The sequence below is a fragment of the Lepisosteus platostomus genome, chromosome 6 (genome assembly GCF_059453375.1).
Source record: "Lepisosteus platostomus isolate fLepPlt1 chromosome 6, fLepPlt1.hap1, whole genome shotgun sequence".
Classification (NCBI taxonomy): domain Eukaryota; kingdom Metazoa; phylum Chordata; class Actinopteri; order Semionotiformes; family Lepisosteidae; genus Lepisosteus; species Lepisosteus platostomus.
The window spans coordinates 14,592,800-14,614,664 of NC_142616.1; the positions used below are offsets into that span (position 1 = coordinate 14,592,800).

Sequence of the window (21,865 nt, forward strand, 5' to 3'; positions counted from 1 at the left end):
CGTGGGAATGCGCAGCTTCCACACCTAACGCTAATAGCGCTGCGATTTAAGATCCCCACGCGCCCGCAGACAGCGTTCATGGTAGAACTGATTGTGTTCCCCCTCACTGGCGATACAAACTAATTTCTCCACTCAGAGAGAGGTTTCTTTCCTGTAGCAGAGAACTGATACCTCTGCAGACGTCTACACACTGGCACACCGCATGGAAGACAGCACGCGCTCTGCCGGTGCTCAGGCAGCATCCTTACTCTACTGACACTATCACAATATGATTCCTGAAAGAGTAAACAAACACACACAATATACATATATATATACACTCAGTTTATTTCAGCCCTTCCTTCTGTGTCTGTACGTCTGCTCTAGCTCTGAATGCCTCATCTTATTATGAGATTGTTGCTTCTATCCCACACCCGGGCAAACAGAGGAACAAAATTGCAGAATTGTTACTCTCGCACTAGCGGCACAGCGCTTGAACTTGCAGGTCAAAGTCAACGTGCATGGTCACGTGATCACAGTGCTCTAAAAGCTTTCAGAAACTGACACCTCACCTCTGTGCTATTCTGTGTGTAAAATATTTACCTTTATAGCGCTTTTATTGTCCTGTTAACCTTCATTTGTCTTGTTTCATGCTTGTTTCATGTGTTTTTTTCTTTATAGTTTTTCTATGTAATTTATCAGTGTATCTCAATAAAATAATGAAGATAAATGTTCATAAAAATGTATTTTTCCATCTTAGTCATGAGGTTTATTGCTAATGACAAGCAAGCTTGTGGTTAATATGAAAAGGCTGTAACAAAGAGGAAAGCGGACTGAAGATACCACAAATGAAACAGAAACACTGACACCTCACCTCCATGCTTCTTGTGTGAGCTAAAAATTGGTTCTTCAAAATTGTCTGTACAGCAAATGCAGATACTTCTATCAAAAGTATTACAATACAGCACCTTTAAAATGTTTTTAAAATGTAGAGGAAAATATACATTGCAAGTATAGTGACAAGGCCTATTATTGCACCTAGATTAAGTGTTATTAAAGAGTTCTAGTAAGGTTTGCATGCCCTGACCTGCAGCCTGTTGCTGGTCACAGGAATGTTTCTAAAGAGGAGCCTCTCTGTGATCTCAGCTGCAGGATGATCTAATGGTCTTTGCATGTGGGAAGTGAGGAAGATGAGTTTTTGTCATCTGGATAAGGATCTTTCCTAGGACAATCCAGATCCAGTTGTCCATACTCCCTAAAATGGATGTTCATTGCTAGCTCCTGGATGTCCAGCAGAGAGCCATAGACATAAGATCACTTTATTGGCCATAGACAATTTCTTGCATTAGGAATTCTCTTCACAGACCCCAGCTTGCTCTCCATGAGACACACAGACATGGAGAGGAGCTTGGGGTCAGAATACAGGGTCAGCCATTGTATAGAACCCCTGGACCAGCTGGGGTTAGAAGCCCAACAGAGTAGGATTCCTCTGCCATCCACAGGATTTGAACCGGCAACCTTCCAGCCACAGGCACAGATCCTTAGCCACAGTTGCACCACTCCACCCTCTCTCAGCTCCCCACATCTTGGCTGGACATAATCTTAAAACTACAAGCCATGGTCAACCATCCAACAAGATGACCAACCAATCAGGGTTTCCCTGAGGGGAATGGGGACCACCTGGTAGCTTCTTGACCAATCACCAACTATCCCTCCCCGAGAGGGCGCTCCTACCTTTTTCATTGTGTTCCCCAGCCTTATTTATCCCAGCTGTTTCCTATCCCCGTTTCCCTATTTAAGCCCGGTGTCTCCACAGTTTAGGGCTCAGCTGTAGAAGACGGACGTCTGAAGGCCCACCTATCTGAGGGCAAGGCCTTTTCCCCAAACGTCCTGACCTACTGAGTCCGGGGCTCGGAGAGCCCTGTCCCGTTATGGTTTTAACCCTTCGTGTTCCTGGTCCCACTTCCCTGTCCCTTTAATTTAGCTCGCTTTAATTGTCTTCTTCTCTGTTGGATCTCCCGGCACCTGAACCTTGGACTGTGCCCTGATTTCCCCCATTGGATTTCTTTTCGGACTTGTTCGCCTGCACTCCCCCCATGCACCAGATCACAGTCTTCACTGCCCCCCTGTCCGTCATCCCATCCATTCCTCACCGTGTCTTCTCTGATGTCATTCTCCAGACATTTCCAGATTATACCGTCATGTATAGGGTCTTTCATAGCACGCTTTGTGGGAGTCAGAACTGCCTGTATTTTCCCCAGTTAAAAAGCTGTGCAACACCATTAACTTTCTGTCACGATTGTAGTCCCTCCTCCTTAAGGGCGCTCCAGCTCTTTTACTTCGGACCTGATTTTGTGCACCTGCCCCTTGTTCCAGCCTCCTTCCCGTCCCCCTTAAAAACCAGACACCCATCCAGTTCGAGGCTCTGCATCTGATTCCCATATCATGCGAGCCCGGGACCTGTAATCACCTGGCTACATTATGTTTTTAAGTTTCTGTTCCTGTTCTTGTTCTCCCTGCCGGTTCCGACCCGGTTCCTGTTTTTAACCTGTCTGTTCTCGGATGGACCGCCCGGCTTTGGACTTTGCCCATTTTTTGATTCCCCGTCTGGATTACCTCTGAATGGTTTGCTCCGGACACATCCTCCTGGACGCCTGCACACCTTGGACAGGTCCCCCCGTATTCATTCCTGATTCCTGCATGACTTTTTCCTAGTGTTTCCTCACTCCACCCCGTCGTCCGCATAGTGTCTGGAAAGAACGGTTTCGTTATACTTTCCCCCATCTCTCGGCCGAACTAACTTGGCTGACTGACAACAGAACCACATTCCGGCCACACTTGTTGTCTAAACTTTGGGATTTAAACTTTTTTCGGAAGCTCCAAGTTTGAGAATAACCCAGTACGTAAAGACAGAATTCTGCCCGAGGTCTAGCCTGCAGCAGCTACAGTAGCTTAATGTCAGCAGCAATACAGTTGGACTTGAATGTACTGTATCCGCTATTTGGGGAGAAAATTGTGTTTCTATCACTCTGGCGTGACTACTAAAAAGTCACCGCTCTGGACATCATTGCAACAGAGCATCATTGTGACTGACACAGTCAGCTCTTCCCCCATCCTTCTGTGCGGGAGTTACTAATCCATGTTTATGGATGAGTAAAATTTAATATTGATTGTTACTGTCCTTGAGAATTCAATTATTATATAACACATATTAATACCAATTTAATTCACTTAAGCAGAAGGTTTTACTTATGAGAACCTGAATGTTGATGTGTTAATAAGACTGCAAGATAGTAGAATAGAAGATAGTGAGAAGGAGCTAGTGTAATTGATCTTGTACTGTATGTATTATCCTTGTTGTATGTACCATTTCTTCTAACATGCTATAGTTTGATAATTCTCATGTGATGAGTGACAGGGATGTTGGAAAGGACAGACCGTGGAGAGGCAGGAGAGCGAAAAGACCCTATGCGTAGCGGAGAGACGGGAAAAAGGCCTGGGCTCAGCTATTCTGGAGAAGCCGTATGGAAACCTATGCCACAGGTAGCGGACGTGAGGCGACCTGGTGCTAGGCGGGTTTCAGGACATCCGAACGTCAATGCTGAGACCCGGCAGACTGAAAGACCCGGAAATATATAGCCCCAGAGAGGGAGAAACACCGGAAGCACAACAGAGAACCGGAAATGAGAGACAGGAGAGAGAAGGAGGGCCCTCTGGCTGCAGAGGGCATGACAACGAGTTGCCGTCTGTATCTAAGCCGACTCTCGTGTGTTTACCCCAAATGCTTTTATGTACACATTGTTTCTGTATCAATAAATGTGTTCAGTGTGTTGTGAATCCTTCTGAAGACTCCTCGTTGTTCTGCTGATTGATTCCTAATCAAAACCATCAAACAGGTCTCCACTGGACTAATGTATATTTTAAGCATCCAAAGAACTCTTACAACTGCAACACACTCGAGGTAAATGGACTCCACAGATCAAAATTTGTCATCAGCAGGGTTGATCAACAAGTATTTCCTGTGAATGTCAGAGGTCAGAAGTGCGTGTCTGTGGTCACTGATAAATTCATACACACTCACTGTCCACCTGGAATTCCTGCTCTGCTCCAGGTTGATGATGCTGTCTTGTGGGATTCTGACACTTTCCTCTTGTACAGCTTGGACAACCCCATGCCTGTTCACTGGTCTCTGAGCCCAAACAGCCACAGTTCAACCCAGATCACTCTAACAGTGATTACTGTCAGAGGTACATTAATTGTGAGAACTGCTCACTGGTGTCTGAGCCCTGCAGGCCCATTGGGATGGCAGTGTATGAAGGGTCCACTCTTTTATAGCTCATTCGAACTACAGCAATGCAGTGTGTTTGCAAGGCAACAGCAGTGCTTTTGAGTTTGAAAGTGATTTTCCTGTAATCGAGTTTCAAAGTCTAAGCATTACAGTAGAGGAATAACTGCTGAGCAAATAATAAAAAAGGCAAAGGTTCAGAGGCTGTCTTGTTTTTTGTCATACACTTTCCTGTGTTTTTGGAGGATTAACATTATTCAAGTCAATATGTTAGCATGTATTAAAATTGTGTTAGACGAATTAAACCGGTTTTACAGGTTTCAATCACAGACCATGTGACATGGGAGTCAGGAAACTACAGTAACACACAGCGCCACCGGATTTGATAACGCTATAAAAACGCTATAAAATAATGTGACTTGGCACAGAACAAGTTTACAGCACAGTACAAAAATAAATGCTGACCATGACTTTAGAAGCATAAATTGCCTTACACTCAATTTAAACACAAGCTGTCTTTAGCCCTCTAAGCTGGTTCATACAGAAATGTAGAGATCCAGGCTCAGAACACACAGCTTCATTAGCGAATACATATGCAGGACAACTAGAGAAGACGTTTTACAGAGGATGGATTTTTAGAAACATCCCATCAGTGACATCACTGGAGTCAACTCCTAGGTACTGTAACTGTCGTGTGGATAGTTTCACAAGAATCAGACAAAGGTTTAAGCATCGCTTGTTCTAGATAAAACTGCAAAAAAAAAAAAACAACAACCAATAATGTACTTCTTTGCAGCTCTGTTTGCCCAAATCATATATTCACAACGTGAAATCTAGAAAATAATATTACGTAACCAAAATCCGCAATATGGAAACAGAACCTGTGTAATTGTTGATAGATGATGTACTCGTAACATTTTTTCAAGACGAACTACAACATTTAAAAAATGGCTTGTATGTACTTGATATCTCTAATCAATCCACGGGTCCCAGCACAAAACGAAACTAAAACGCATACTGTTTCGCGCTTCTTATTAGTTGCTCAAAAGTAATTTGACCGTATGAAATGCATAATATAAACCTAGAAACATATACGTGAGCAGTACTTAAGCACTGTAGTATCGGTGTTAAGACATACCTCTCAAATACTGTAAATCAAGTTAAAAATATCTCAAGACCGATTCTGGTGATAATGAAACCATGTTTCGTGTATATTTTCTTTTTCATCTTGAAATAACTCATTTCTAAATACCCTTTTCATTGTTAACATCTTGCAGCAACTCTGCAACAAAATATACACTCTGACAGTTCATCCTGCTACCAACATTAAATAAAACAAATCTTAAGATTTCTATATTTATGTCTTTATTTAGTGGTTTCATTAGTGACAAAGGCTAAACTTTCTTGGAAAAATGTATTTTATGTGTTGCGGAAAAAACTGACTTGCTTTAACAAAATATGTTTACAAATCCTTTCACCTGGCATTTTCGTAGTTAGAAATTATGGAACGCTCTGTTAAAAGCAAGGGAGTTTTTATGTCCGTTGCAGTTCTTTTGCAACATGAATATAATTATATCGTTATTAATTTCTTGAGATACGCGATTCCATATTATATTCCCTTTTAATCAAATTCTAAAAGTATGCTTGTTGACTCCGGTATCACGTTAGTTAAAGACTTCGAAGCTTACAATATTTAGGGAGAAATGGAATACTGGTGTGTATTTTTTTCTTTAAAGTACCGAGACCAGCCATATACTGTATGTTTATGTTCCAAAATTAATATCGTTTATGGCCTTCACACGCGTTACAGTATGCTCCTATTTTTTTATGCTCAGCTACTAAGATTTCCCTTCAGTGGTAAAATTAGATATGAATATTCAATACTTAAATGGGCACAGTTAAGACATTAAATATACATATACATACTGTATACAGTACAGTTTGCATACGGTAATATGTTTATGTTACGCGATTAAAAAATAAATAAATAAATAAAAATGAAAAGTCCAGCACCAGCTGGATTCAAACACACAACCTGCCAGTTGGTAGTCACGCACCTAGACCAGTAGGCTACAAGACAGCTCGCATAAACAGGCAGGCGAAACAGCCCTACACAGCCCTGTCGCAGTACACGGATATAATCATACCGTTATTAAATTCTTTAGATACGCGATTCCATATTATATTCCCTTTTAATCAAATTCTAAAAGTATGCTTGTTGACTCCGGTATCACGTTAGTTAAAGACTTCGAAGCTTACAATGTTTAGGGAGAAATGGAATACCGGTGTGTATTTTTCCAAGTATACAGCTTGTCCAAAGTCATCCATTATTAATACTATTAGTAATATCTTCAGTAAAGGCTTTGATGCATAAATATTTCTGATAAAGGTAGGTTGTGTACTTTTGTCCAACTGAGCAATCTTGCTTTCATAAAATATACCAACATTTTAATGACTGATGATTAACATGCTGTAATACACAGTTCAAAATTAAAGGCTCAAATGCTGTAAATGAGAGGTTAAGCTCCCCCTGGCGGTTTTACAAGGCGACGCCGGATAGTTTCCGGCAGAGCGTCAAATGATACGTGACACCACGTGATACCGCGTGACACCGCGACACGCCCACCGGGGTATGCCGCGAAATACCTCACCCATTTTGAATGGCTGCATCTGTAGAATATGCATATAAACCTAACAGATCTTATCGAAAGGGTTATCAGAATACAAAAGATATATATTCCATCAGTTACAAAGTGTTACACATATCAAGAGGACATACGTTCAGTATATCATTCATTAAGACCTTTTCGTAAATGAACTTTGTTATAACTTCTACATTAGATACTCAAAACAAGTACATAACTCTTAGAAATTAAATTGATATCAACTGGTTGGGATAACAATTGAATTCTCAAGCTGTAATGCATTGAAGTTGAATACTCATCCAATCTCTGGGGATTCAGATCTCCTGCGGGCACAAAGAAACAGTTGCAGGCTGTTGCTGTCCAATCCGCACTCTCTGGCTCGGTGCAAGGCTGTGCTGTGCTGCTTGCGATGGTGCGCTGCTGATGTTCACTGACCGGCTAGTTAGTGTTGGCTTTAACTAGCAAAGTTTTTGCACAGGAGAAAAGATGACTGTGGGTCCCAGCAAGTCAGGAAGAGGACTGGTTCGTTCCTGATGAAGAGCTAGTTCTGAATAGTGATTCAGCTGTCCACAGTTCCGACCTGTTCACGAGGCCTGCTGCTGATGCTAACCTCGGGTGGATCCTCTGGTTACTCTCTGGCAATCTCCGCTCTAGACTCTTAGAACAAAGGAAAGTTCTAGCACTCGGACACACTGGTCGTTCCGTGGTTGTCCGGGCTGAGTCTCAGGATGGTCAGGAGGCGCGCTGCGAGAATGTCCTGCCCTTGGGAGCCTTCTGCTCCTGGGCCGTCCTGCCCTGGAATTCTCCTTTGAATTCCCTTTAGAATAGTCCACAGAATTCTCCACAGAATCCCTTCTGAATCTTACTGAATCTCTCAGGCTCTCTGTGTTGCCTGTTTTTACCTGAAGGAACTTCAGCTCGTTGATTGGCTGAAAGTTCCATGGGCATCAGAGTCCCACGTGGGTTACTCGGCCCTACCAGTCCCTGATTGGTTGATCAAGGTGAGATATGAGTCACTTACTCCTGACACTTAGGAATGCAGTCCAGATGTCCAACTGGCACTCCCTGGACAGATAGGCACCAATGGATGACCATTGATCATGATAGCCAGGCTTAGCTAAGTGCATCCCCCTTTGGGAGCTGTCCTTTATCAAAGGAACCTTAAATCAGCCTGCATGAATAGTTTCTCTGTGGCTGCACCACAGAGATGAACAGAGAAATGGGGCCTCATTTGGGAAAGCTCAGAACACTTAATTCTTTCTTATTAATAAGCCTCGCCGCTACAGTACTATAAATATCCACAGAGGAATTGGAGAAGAGATTTATAGAAAATGAGCTCAACCATCAAGGACCGGATCATGGACAGCCTGGACAGTCTGGATTCAGACAGGTTGAAGAAATTCAAGGAGAAGCTCATTGCCAGTTCCTTAGAGCAGAAGTCGAAAAATATGATACAGTAGACCTGGCAACACGTCTGATTGCTGTCTATCAGGAACATGGAGCAGTTGAAAACACAATTAAAATTCTGCGTAACATTCACGAAAACAAAATCGCTTCAGATCTGGAAAACAGGATGAAAGTTGGTAAGTTCTAAAGGTGATTATTTTAAATCAGATTTATGTTTTGGTTCTCTACTTCACAGAATAGTTAAAATCTAAGTACTATGATATACTGTATATGTACATTGTGTTGTATGCACCGTGATCTATGCATGAAAGAAAAACAAAAGAAAAGTGTTCATTTATATTTTATAAATACACCTCTGCAATGATACTGACTGTACTGCAGTAGGTCAGAAAGATCATGAAACCTGCTGGGTGGCAGCTGTGTGCTGGAGTCTGGTTGTGAGAGTGTGGAGCCCTGGACTGTTACTGCAGTCATCAGTGTTTCACCCGTACTGACATTTTCCTTCATTGTCATTGACAGATGACTCTTCCGACGAGGACGAGGATGATGATGAAGATGAGGATGAGGACGGTGAATATTTAACATTTATTTAACATTTTCAATATTTCAGAAGAGCTGCCATCTTGTCAGAACCTGCCATCCTCTCAGAATGTTTTGAATTAAGAAAATACAGAGAGAACAAAATGATTTTTGATCTACTCCTTTAGTTGAAAACTCAGTAACACAATACCTATTAAATCTCTATCCTCTGTTTTCCTTTGCCTGCAGATGACTTTGCTGGAGCTTTTGCTAACTAACTTAATTTTTTTTGGTTTTTGCATATTGTAAAACTGTTGCTGAGTTATTAATACCTACAATTCTGAATAAGCAGGTATCTACTTCCTGTAATGGACATGAATTGTTGTGTACTGTAAACAGTTATGGGCGGCACGTTGGGAGACAGTAGTATATTGTGGTAGTAGAGACAGTGGTAATGTTACAGTAGTTGAGACAGTGGTAGTGGTAGTACTGACAATGGTAGTACTGACAGTGGTAGTGGTAGTGTCACAAAGCCTTCTTCAGGACCTTATGCAGATGGCAGAAGGGAGTGAGAGAAAAAGACTAGGAAAAAGCCGGAGTGGGATCCGGCGAAGGGTCGGGGGAATAAAGAGGGTAACGGGGCCAGGCGCTCCCAGCCCTGGACCCAGATGGTCAGGAGCCAGTTGTGAAGTCGATGCCATCAAGGCCCTCCTGGACTCACTGCTAAACAGGCTTCCAGGTGTCCATCTTCCAAAGCTGAGCCCAGGCTGGTAGGAGCGTCTGGCTTTTGTAGGACTGGGGCTGGAACCGGAGGCAGGTGTAGGAAATCAAAGATAAACAAGAAAGGGCTTCCTTGTCCTTAAGAAGAAGGGTAATGGTGGTAGAGCAGAGAAGTGCAGAGACCTTTTTGTGGGCAGTGGCTCAAAAGGGGAGAAGGGGCACTTTCCGGGGCAGGATTTGTTACATTAGAGTATCCTGGATGCAAATCAGTGCCCACTTGTATTTCTGTGTTTTTTAATTTTACAGGAAGTTTGGATGTGACTTCAGAGGCATTATAATATTCACAACCTTGGCAAAAAACGTTTGTCCATAATTGCTGATTAACATAATTGCTGTTTGATTAACAGACAATATATTATACACCCTCTACTGAGCATATGAGTGATAACATAGGGCGTAATCTATAAATATTTTTGAGGTGAAAAAAAGATGTTTAAAAAATATGCTGAACATGTGGGTCGAATGTTAAGCCAGAATCGAATATCACCCCTAGGTTTTTTCATTTAGACTGAAGCTCAAGTACAGAACCATCTACAGATAGGGTTACAGGATTGGCATTACAAAGTTGATGGGGGGTGCCGATAAGCATGACTTCAGTCTTGTCGCAGTTCAGATGAAAGAAATTTTGAATCATCCAAGTTTTTGTCAGACATGCAATTAGATAAAATAGAGAAAGCCACATCAGTGTCAGGTTTGGTATGGATGTATCATCAGTATTATCAGCATGGAAATGATAGCTGAGGCCATGTGATCTTAAAAGCTGACCAAGTGGAAATATGTGTTGTGTCAAACAAATGACAGCAATCTGGGTGTCAGTGTAGCAGAAGTCTTCTTTATTACATATGCATATGGGAGCCTACCTCTTGCAGGCCAGACTCAAAGAAGTATTACAAAGAGTGGTCTTTTTGTACAGTAAAGTCTGTAAAACTTGTCCATAAAAGGGATTTGACATCGGCTGTGGACATGAAGAAGAGTTAAGCAAGTTTCTCATTGTTTTTGTAACACTGCCAGGAACATATGGCAGTTATGCCTTGCGATTACAACAGACATGACAGTTCAGCATATACAGACAAATTGGAACTACATACTTTCACAACTGCTGGAGTGGAAAGTTTCAAGACAAGTGTTTAAGATATCAAAGACTTATAGAAGAATTAAGAATAATTTCTTCACATGTAAATGCCCAGTATCGAGCCCTGAGGAACACCAGACTTAACAAGACCACTTTCAGACCTACTGTATACCCATTAAGACAGACAAAGTGACAGCGATCAGTGAGGTAAGACTTGAACCACTTGAGAGCAGTGTCAGAAACTCCAAACACAGTCTCAAGATGAGAAAGTAAGATGTTATGGTCAACAGTGTCAAAAGCAGCACTGAGATCAAGAAGGATGAGTATAGAAAGAAAACCAGAATCAGAAGCTATTAGAAGATCGTTAGTGACTTTGACCAGGGCAGTTTCTGTGCTGTGAAGTTGACGGAAGCCAGATTGGAGGGGTTCGAAAAGGCTGTTTGTCATGAGGTGGTTAGGTAACTGAAATGTGACAGCACGTTCCAGAATTTTTGGAAGAAAGGGTAAGTTGGAGATGGGGAGAACATTGTTTAGATTGTCGAGAGCCATGTTAGGCTTTTTTGGCACGGGGGTAATGGCAGCAGTTTTGAGGACCGTTGGTACAATGTCAGTGCTCAAGGATTCATTTATAATATTGAGGACAACGGGACAGAGAGAAGAGAAACAGGACTGAAATAAAGTGGTGGGAATGGGATCTAAAATAGATGTGGTGGGTTTCATGTGCGTATCTAGTTTATTAAGGGATGTTGAGTCCAGAAGAGAGATGTTGGAGAGAGAAGAACCAGAAAAGTTCCTTTTGTAACACATCTTAACAAGAGGACAAAGCATAAAAAAGTTACCAATTACATGCAATACCAAATGCAATCTCTTTCCATCTTAAGAGCAAGAGTTCACATGATAGCACATCAAATCAAAGAATTTGATGGAATGGAATTACTACACACATAGACTGTATATTTTTTGTAAATAGGCTACAGGCAGTTTTGATTTTCATCAAAACTTAAGTCATACAATATTTACCGATGTAATCGTTCTGTTTCTGAGGTGTACGTAGAATGTAGCCTAAGGAACTGGCTTTTTTGATGACCATTTACCACTAGTTGTGCCCCAGTTATGAAGCGATGCACTCCCATTAGCTGCCTCCCTAAATTCTCTTTTTTCTCTCTTCTTTTTTATTCTGAAGGCTCTCCTGTTTCTGTGACTGAATCATATATATACATATGTACTGTATAAAGAATACGCATGTCAGCTGTTTATATCAAATTCAAAAAGACTGGCTCGTCTCAGTTAACTAAAGTTAACTAAATTTTCTTAAGGAAATCTCAAATCTAACTAGTTAAGTAGCCATGCAGACATTAACTTGGCGAGTTCATCAGTTTGCAAACATAGATTAGGTGAATGAAAATAGTCTTTCTTAAACACAAAGTGCTCAATATGACATCCTTGCTGTATTACTTTTGTACAGTCCTTCTGAAAAATCTGTGTATCGTCTCACTGTTCAAAAATGTTTAACATGAGCACCACAGGTGTGAAGTCTGCATTGTGCAGTATATTACACTGTTCCAAACATTTGATATAATGGTTGCACATTTCCACTAACTTTATAATGTGATGTAGATTACTTTGCCTCAACAGTTTTGAAATAAGCATAACCTATAATATTTGATATGTACCATCCTACTCCTTTTAAGAGAAAGCAGTGGCTAGTTCTGTATTGCTAAAGCAGGACATAAACCTGTCTGACTTTTGTGTTTCACCTGCAGATGAGTTTCCAAGACTACTGTGTAAGTAGTTTGTTTGTGTGCCTTTGTGTTTTAACATTGCTATTTTTCTCCTGACGAGTCAGTAAGTTTAAAAAGATACATATTAGATTCTTTGGTACACATATTGTATGTGCAGGTGTGCTTCTACAACACTGAAAGCTGTGACAATAACACTATTATTTCTTGTACATGCATGCCATTACATCTGCTGTTTCCTTTGAATCTACACTTAAAGGAAGCTTTGTATAGAATGTAGGTCACAATGGATTACGACACCTGCTAAACAAAAGTGAGATGTTTTTCAAGATTTTCAATATAAGTAGGGTCTAGTATTCAAACTGTACTGTATGCTCATTAAACAAGAATCTCAGTTTAAATGAATTTTAAAACCCGTCCAACACATGCTTTCCTTTATTTTGCCTGCAGGCCAGCTTGCTGTGGACCTGGGTGAGTAGCCAAAGTGTTGCAGAACTTCATTTTCATGATTCCTGAAAGAGCAGACTAACTGGACAGAGACACAATGCAGTCAATGCTGGAAAGGATCAATGCTAACCACTGCTCCACCTTGCCGGCCTTATTACCAGCTCAGAAACTATTAAACTAAACAGATGTTGGTGTCTGGGGATGGTTTACCTGTGATTATGTGGATAATATTAAAATTATTATCTTGGACACTTGGCTAACACCCCTACTCTTTTCGAGAAACACCCTTGGTAATTTTTAATTACCACATAGAGTCAGGTCCTCGGATTTCCGATTCATGCAAATCACATGTACAAGTGTTGCAGAACTTCATTTTCATGATTCCTGAAAGAGCAGACTAACTGGACAGAGACACAATGCAGTCAATGCTGGAAAGGATCAATGCTAACCACTGCTCCACCTTGCCGGCCTTATTACCAGCTCACAAGCCAGAACATTATTAAAATAAACAGTATTTTGTGTTTTGGGATGGTTTTCCTGGGATTATGTGCATTAAATTAAAATTCTGTAAAATTACTATGTAAGCGGTATGATGAGCAAAGTCAACAGCTGGTAGCCAACATCTGTAAGTAATCAGAATAAGATCAGATCCACACCAGAGATTCTTATGCTGAGTGAAATATTAATAAGAAAATGAAAACAAAAACAATGCAGAGGAAAAAAAAAACAATAAGAATCTCCCAGGTTATACACTACATGATGTAGGAAAATAGATTCTTCAGTATTAATTGTTGGTGTTCTTTGTAATTTCAAGAATTAATACAGAGATCATCCTGTTTGTTTTCACTACTGCCATGACAACAGTATTATTGGAATGTTCCAGTGCTGTAGTGACAGTAGCAGGAAAAGATGTAGTGACAAAAGTAGTGCAGTAGTGACAGCAATAATCACAGTAATAGTGACAGTATTAGCAACAGTAGTGACAGCAGTGACTGTAGCAATAAATGTTGTAGAGACAGTAGTAGTATATAGTGGTAGTAGTGTCAGCAGTAGCAACTGCAAAAGTGACAGTAGAGACATTTTAAGTGACAGTATTAGTGAGAGCAGTAGTGACAAAAGTGACAGTAGTACTGACAGTAGTAGTGCAGTGGTGGCAGTAGTGACAGCAGTGGTGTGTGCATGTGCTGTTGGTATCTCAGGGCTGAGTATCACTAGAAGATCAGTGTTTACAGGCTGAATGTAATGTGAAATAATGAAAGTGTAACAAAGCATAGTTCAGGACTCTATGGAGACGGTATAATCCGGAAGTACTGTAAGTGGAGAAGAACATCAGGGGAAGGTACAGCAGGATAGGACAGGTTGATAGACAGGGAGGCATGATGACTGTGATCCGGTGCTCAGGTGGCGTGGTTCTGCCAAACAAGTTCAGACAGTCCAAGTGGGGAATCCTGGGTGCAGTCCGAAGTCCAAAATCCATCCAAGACAAGACAAACACGGTTAAAATCAAGAACAGGATCTGGAACAGGGACAGGGAATAAAACCAAGGTAATGAGGCCAGGCGCTCTGATAGTCAGGACGCCGTGGTGAAGCCGATGCCGTCGGGTCACTCCTGGCCAGGAATAGCAAGAGCAGCAGGCTTAAATAAGGAGACAGAACAGGGGGCAGGTACTCAACTACAATAGAAGGGATTACGATCGAGACAGAAAGTGAGTTCACTGCTATCTCCCCACCAGCACAAGGTAAGGAAAAAAGCACCTCTCAGTTATTTGATTTTTACAGAATTTTTTTTCTTATTTTACAGAAAGATGCAGACCAAGAGGTAAGGAAAATAGGCTTTGTTTTACTCAGCCAAAAAGGTTCAGTTGGATGTGTTCTACTTAGTAAGTTACACCATACCTGTATACTTAATACGTATTTCTTTAAATAATGTATGGATTAGAATCTAATGCAATTATTGAATTTCATATTAGAAAATGTCTGTGTTTTATTGTTCCCTTAAATTTCAGAGATGTTCTTCTCCGCTGTGACATCAGTGGCTGTCCTAGTGAATAGGTTTCTCAGATTCTTTGTCCTCTGTAACGGTTTGATAAAGCACGCTCACTGACGTGCAAACAGCATCAATATGGTTGTTTCTGTTCATGTCAAATGTGGGAGGAGTTTCTGAAATATCCCCACCTGGGGGGGCAGGTTTACTGTCCCAGGAGTCTGAATGATCTTCTAGATCCCATCTCCCCAAATAAAAGAGTGAGCAACACATCCTCTTTTACCCTTCTGTGTCGTTCCTTCCTTCTGTTCTTGAACTCTCTGATTTCTGTGCTGTTGGCATCTCAGCGCTGAGTATCACTAGAAGATCAGTGTTTACAGGCTGCATGTGATGTGAGCTAATGAAAGAGAGTTCACGGCCATCTCCCTGCCAGCACAGGGCGAGGAAAAAAGAACCTCCCAGATCTCTGATACCTTTTTTCTTATTTTTACAGAAAGATGCAGACCTGCAGGTAAGGAAAATCTGTTTTGTATTACTCGGCCAAAAAGGTTCAGTTGGATGTGTTCTACTAAGTGAGTTATGCTATACCTATATACTTAATACATATTTCTTTAGATACTGTATGGATTAGAATCTAATGCAATTATTGAATTTCATATTAGAAAATGTCTGTGTTTTATTGTTCCCTTAAATTCCAGAGATTTTTTCCTCCGCTGTGACATCAGTGGCTGTCCTAGTGAATAGGTTTCTCAGATTCTGCTTCTTTGTCTGTAACGATTTGATAAAGTACTGCCATTGACGTGTAAACAGCATCAATATGGTTGTTTCTGATCAGGCCAAATGTGGGAGGAGTTTCTGAAATATCCCCACCTTGGGGGACAGGTTTACTGTCCCAGGAGCCTGAATGATCTTCTAGGTCCCATCTCCCCAATAAAACAATGAGCATCATATCCTCTTTTACCTTTCTCATTTCCTCCTTCTGTTCTTGAACTCTCTGTTGTTTCTGATATTTGCTAAGCAGTTTTTTTTGTTTTTAAAGAACACATAGAGTCAGAAACTTGGTTTTATGTCCCATGAGAAGACTGATGCCTTTATACAATTCAGTGTCCCCATTATATGTAGCCATTGATGTCACAGCTGGATATACTCACCCTGACACACAAGATCATCCTGCTGCACACCTGATCTCAACACAGACAGCAGTGAGACACACCTGTTCACACACCTCATCTCAACACACACAGCAGTGAAGACACACCTGTTACTTCCTCCAGCTAACACAAACAAAAATTCTGGAACAAAGTTTTCAGCTTTTGTTTCTTTCTCTTTACAGAATTTGAGAGGGCACGCAGGAATGCAGGTGAGACTGTTTGGTTTCTCAAGCATTCTTCTTTGCACACTATCACACCCACTCCATTCATTTTGGTACTCTTTCCAGCATATAGAATCTTGTATCCCTCTCCTAGGTGTCTTGAGCTGTTTCCTTTCCACTTGGTTTCTTGCACACACAAGATCTCCACTTTTCTCCTTGCCATAGTTTCAACCAATTCTCTCCCTCTCCCTGTCATGGTGCCAACATTCCAACTCCCCACTCTCATTGACTTAACATTCCTTCCAGGCCCCTTCACCTTGTTTCTTTTCTGTAGCCCCCACTCTACAGTTTTCCCCACAGTAGCATAATTTCCATTAGTACCCTGTTGGGACACAGCACTAATGGCGGACGTTGTTAACCCGGGCCCCGGCCGATCCGGTATGTGCTTTGTGTTTTTTGCAACCATGGTTTTGGCAAGATGGTTTTACGTCGGATGCCCTTCCTGACACAACCCTTTTAGTCGCCTCTTACGACAGGCAGGGATACCCAGGAGGTATTCTGATCCCCCTCCCGAGGGAATTTCTCAAGCATTCATCAATCTCATTAAAATACACTTCAGTGCACTGGGATTACTTAACACTGTTCATCCACAGATCTTCTCATTCGTCTCCTTTCTTGTCCATAGTGGACGTGACTCTGGACCCCAGAACAGCTCATCCCCATCTCATTGTGTCGAGGAATGGAAAACAAGTTAGACATGGTGACATACGACAGGATCTCCCCGACAGTCCAGAGAGATTTACTTCCTGTGTCGATGTCCTGGGAAAGGATGGGTTCACCTCAGGTCGACACTACTGGGAGGTGAAGGTGAAAAATAAGTCCGCCTGGACTTTAGGAGTCGTCAGAGAGTCCATCAAAAGGAAGGGGCAGATCACACTGTGCCCTGAGGCTGGCTTCTGGACTGTGTGGCTGAGGGGTGGGACATACACAGCAAATTCCACTGTCCCTGTTGAGCTCCGGCTGGCCCAGAAGCCCCGGAAGGTGGGGGTGTGTGTGGATTACGAGGAGGGGCAGGTCTCCTTCTACAACGTGGAGGCCAGGTCCCACATGTTCACCTTTTACGACACCTTCAGGGAGAAGATCTACCCGTTCTTCAGCCCCTGTACCAATGATGGGGGTGAAAACTCAGCCCCACTGATCATCACTCCTGTCAGTCCCCCTGAGTGACACATAATATCTATAGGAGGGGCAGCATGTAAAATAACTGTTGTGTATTTTGGGTTCATTGACTTTCTGTTCTGTTTGTGTTGTGTTGTTGACTAGTATGCATATTGTGTTCTGTTTTTTGATCACGCAGTTTTGTGACTCGAGCTCCTTTTCTTCTGATTTCTGATTCCCTATAGGATCTAGCATTTCAAACATCACCATAGCCTGTGAGAGTTACAAAAATAACATTTACTGTAGATCAGCAATATCCAAAAGCAACATGGAATTATTACATTTGTGAAAGCTATCAGCCAGAGATTTTCATGAAAATCATTCTGCTTTCAAAGTTACTGTACTAATAAAAAAGTGAAGGCTGTATAAATTCTAAAGCTGATTATTTCGAAAAATAAATATGTTTTTTCTGTATTTTAACCTGCCACCTCTGCTGCCCTTTCAGTCTCTAGCAAAATTGTAAAGACAAAGAGAGGAAGTATTAAAATTACAATGAAAGCTAAAATAAAGTTTTCCTGTATATTGAAACAGTAATAATCTCTTATGTTCACATAACGGACTTAAGAAAATACTGTACAAACAACCTCAGGGAATGCACTTTCTCTGATTGTTTAGAGATTGTCCACACAGTACAGTAGATGTAAGTGAGTTTATGATCGGTGACCTCAGGTCTATATGTGGAATAACTACATGCAGACAGCACCCCAGGTCTGGAACTGAACCCCAGACCCCAGCAATGAAAGGCAGCAATGCTGTTTCACAGATGTCGGAAGGGACGAACCGTGGAGAGACAGGAGAGCAGAAAAAGACCCTATGCATAGCGGAGGAACGGGGGTTAGCCCGGGCTCAGCAGTGCAGGAGTCGTATGCCCTCATGCAGCGGATGTGGGGTGATTTGGATGCTCGGTGGGTCTCAGGACATCTGAACGTCAATGCTGAGTAAAGGTGAATGAGAGACACGGAAATATATAGCCCCAGAGAGAGAGACACCGGACAGCAAAGGACAGGAAACTAGGTACGGGATAGAGTAGGATATCTGTGGGAGGGGCAGCATGTATAATAACGATGGTGTATTTTGGGTTCATTGACTTGCTGTTGTGTTTGTGTTGTGTTGTGGACTAGCAGGCATATTGTGCTATGTTTATTGATCAGACAGTTTCGTTACTCGATCTCCTTTTCCACTGATTTCTGATTCTCTATAGGAGCAAGCATTTCAAACATCCCCGCAGCCTGTGAGAGTTAGAAAAAATAACATTTAGCGAAGCAATATCCAAAAGCAACTTGGAATTATTAAATCAGTGAGGACTGTCAGCCAGAGATTTTCAAGAAAATCATTATGCTTTCAAAGCTGCTAATCAAAAAGTGAAGGCTGCAAAAATCCTAAAACCGATTATTTAGAAAAATAAATTATGTTTTAAAATGTCCAGTTCATTTTCTGTATTTTAACCTGTCCGCTGTACTGCCTCCTAGTCTCTCTCAAAAATGTAAAGACAAAGAGAGGAAGATACTGAAATTACAATGAAAGCTAAAATAAATATTATCAGTATATTGAAAAATCTCCTTTGTTCACATAACGGTTGGACATAAGACAATAGAAACGACCCCAGTGAATGCTCTTTCTCTGATTGTTTAGAGATTGTCCACACAGTACAGCAGATGTAAGTGAGTTTATGATTGGTGGCCTCAGGTCTATTTGTGGAATAATACATGCAGACAGCTCCCCAGGTCTGGAACTGAACCCCAGACCCCAGCAATGAAACACAGCAATCCTGATCACTGCACCCCCATGCTGCTTATCCCTTTATTCTGGAAATGCCCCTGCTCTACAAGACAGTAGCTGTTTATAAATATTTTTTTTATCTGTTATGTGTTAAAAAAGCATGCTTCTCAATGAAATGGTATTCTTCTTTCTTAAATATATAATTTGTTCAATATTGGTACCACATTTTGTTCTTTTGCTTTATGCTAAAAACGTGGATACCCACACTCTCAGTCAAACAGTAAACTTCTTACTGGCTTCCTAACAGATAAATAAATCCACACTGGGGATTTGCTCATCCATCTATACCTCTTCTAACCACTTCTCCTAATTCAGGGTCATGGCAGGAGCCAGTCCCAACAAGCAACAGGAGCAAGACAGGATACACCCTGGACAGGACACCACCCCATCACAGAGCAGGCAGACACACAGACACACAGACACACTGGACAGGACACCACCAGGAGGAAACCCACATGAACACGGAGAACAGGCAAACTCCACAAAGACAGCACCCCAGGAATTAGGCCCAGGGCCGCAGCAATGTGAAACAACATTGCTCACCACTCTGCCACCTTGGAATCTTCAAATGGAAGAACAAACTTTCTCTGGATTGAAATCCAGTCCAGTCAAAGTCAAACCAACCCAACCTCAAGGGTTAAAAGGAAATTTTTTGTGGTGTTACAAAAAGATTCAAAGTAAAGAAAGAAATATTCCTGAATAACAAACACATACAGTATCATACAGTATACGAAATACTATAAAATGATGCACTACATCGAACACAGAATCCACCAATTTACCAATAAATACTTTAATACTGTAAATAGTTTTATAACAGTTGAGATGAGACACTGAATAGCCTCAGAGTAGATGCTCCTGCAGAACTGCTCTAGATTTGAGACAGGAAACTTATCACAATTTAAGAAGCTTGTGGTTAAGAAAAGGCTATAACAAAGATGAAAGCGGACTTAATATATGACAAGTGAAACAGAAACACGAACGGTTTTACAAACTGACACCTCACCTCCGTGCTTCTTGTGTGACCTAAAGCACGTCCCTCTGCCTTTGTAATTATCTCTGAACTGCAGTGAAAAACCAAGGTCTGTCAACAGTTCTTCCACTTCCATTTTCCAGATCAAGTCTTCAAAATTGCCTTGACAGCAAAAGCAGAGACTTCTAATAAAATTATTACAATATAGCACCTATAAAAAAAAAACTATTTTAAAATGCAGAGGAAAATATTTATACATTGCAGGTATAGGGAGAAGTCCAATTATTTCACTTAGATTAAGTGTTATTAAAGATTTCTAGTAAGGTTTGTGTGCCTTTACCTATAGCCTGTTGCTTGTTACAGGAATGTAGCTAAAGAGGAACCGTTCTGTGATCTCAGTCGCAGGATGATCTAAAGGTCTTTGTATGTGGGAAGACTTTCCTAGGACAGTCCAGATCCAGTTGTCCATAAGCCCTAAGATGGATGTCCACTGCAAGCTCCTGAATGTCCAGCAGATAGCCTAGATACCTGGGCTGGACATAATCATAAAAGTCACAGGACATGGACAATCATCCAAGAAGATTATCAACCAGCCAGAGACCTGACGGGAATGGGGACACACTCCACCTGGTAGCTTCTTGACCAATCACCAACTGTATTTTCCCCAGTTAAAAAGTTGTGCATCACCTCTAACTTTCCCGCTGAACCAATTTGGCTGACTGACAACAGAACCATGTGCCAGCCACACTTGTTGTCTAAACTTTGGTACTTAAACGTTTTTCTGAAGCTCCAAGTTTGAGACTAAGCCAGTACTTAAAGACAGAATTATTTAAGCATCAATGCAGCAGAGCACAGATTGGACAGCACTGTGACAGACACAGTCAGCTTTTCCCCTATCGGTCTCCGCTGGAGTTACGAATCCACGTTTGTGGTTGAGTATAATATAATATCGACTATTACTGTCCTCGAGAATTCTATTGTTACATTAACACATGTTGATACCAATTTAATTCATTTAAGTAACACTATTTACTTATTAGAACCTGAATATTGATGTGTTTATAAGGAGCTAGTGTAATTGATCTTGTACTATGTGTATTATCCTTGTTTTATGAAACATTCCTTTATACTCATTATAGCTCAATAATTCTCATGTGCCATCTGAATCAAATCCGACTCTTGTGTATTTACCTCAAATGCTTTTATGTACAAATTGTTTTATACTTAAATAGATGCATTCTGTGTGTTGTGAATCCTCCTGAAGAGTCCCTGTTGTTCTGCTGATTGATTCCTAATAGCCAAAGTAAACTCACACTGTTTACTGTTACAACTAAATATTCTGTCAGTAAATTCACACAAAACCCCCAAACAGGTCTCCACTGGATTAAGGTATATTCCAAGCAATATAACTGCAGGCCAATAGACTCCACAGGTTAAGATTTGTCATCAGATGGGTTGATCAACAAATGTTTCCTGTAAGGTCACAGGTCAGCGGTGTGTATCTGTGGTCACTGATAAGTTCATACACACTCACTGTCCATGTGGGACTCCTGCTCTGCTCCTTGTGGGAGCAGTCTTGTGGGATTCTTCCCCATTGTCGTCATAAGCCTGGAGAAGCCCGTACCTGTTCACTGGTCTCTGAGCCCAAACAGCCACAGTTCACCCCAGATCACCCCAGCAGTGATTAATGTCAGAGGTACATTAATTGGGAGAACTGTTCACTGGT

General features: G+C 41.4%; 1 protein-coding gene across 4 annotated transcripts in view; it reads left to right on the top strand.

The window, feature by feature from the left end:
• Window positions 1-8,330: 8,330 nt before the first annotated feature.
• The window catches only part of LOC148660511 (E3 ubiquitin-protein ligase TRIM69-like), an 88,704-nt gene continuing 75,169 nt past the window's right edge, over window positions 8,331-21,865 (top strand). The window contains exons 1-8 of one of the 4 annotated variants that reach the window (XM_088637992.1): window positions 8,331-8,492; window positions 8,836-8,886; window positions 12,451-12,471; window positions 12,877-12,897; window positions 14,675-14,692; window positions 15,351-15,368; window positions 16,191-16,217; window positions 16,855-17,915. In XM_088637992.1, coding sequence (XP_088494118.1) covers window positions 8,483-8,492; window positions 8,836-8,886; window positions 12,451-12,471; window positions 12,877-12,897; window positions 14,675-14,692; window positions 15,351-15,368; window positions 16,191-16,217; window positions 16,855-17,396 — 708 coding nt within the window. In that variant the 5' untranslated portion in view covers window positions 8,331-8,482 and the 3' untranslated portion in view covers window positions 17,397-17,915. Of the gene's footprint in view, window positions 8,493-8,835; window positions 8,887-9,900; window positions 15,369-16,190; window positions 16,218-16,854; window positions 17,916-21,865 lie in introns of those variants that run through there. The other 3 variants (XM_088637993.1, XM_088637994.1, XR_015939793.1) reach the window with 3 other exon arrangements.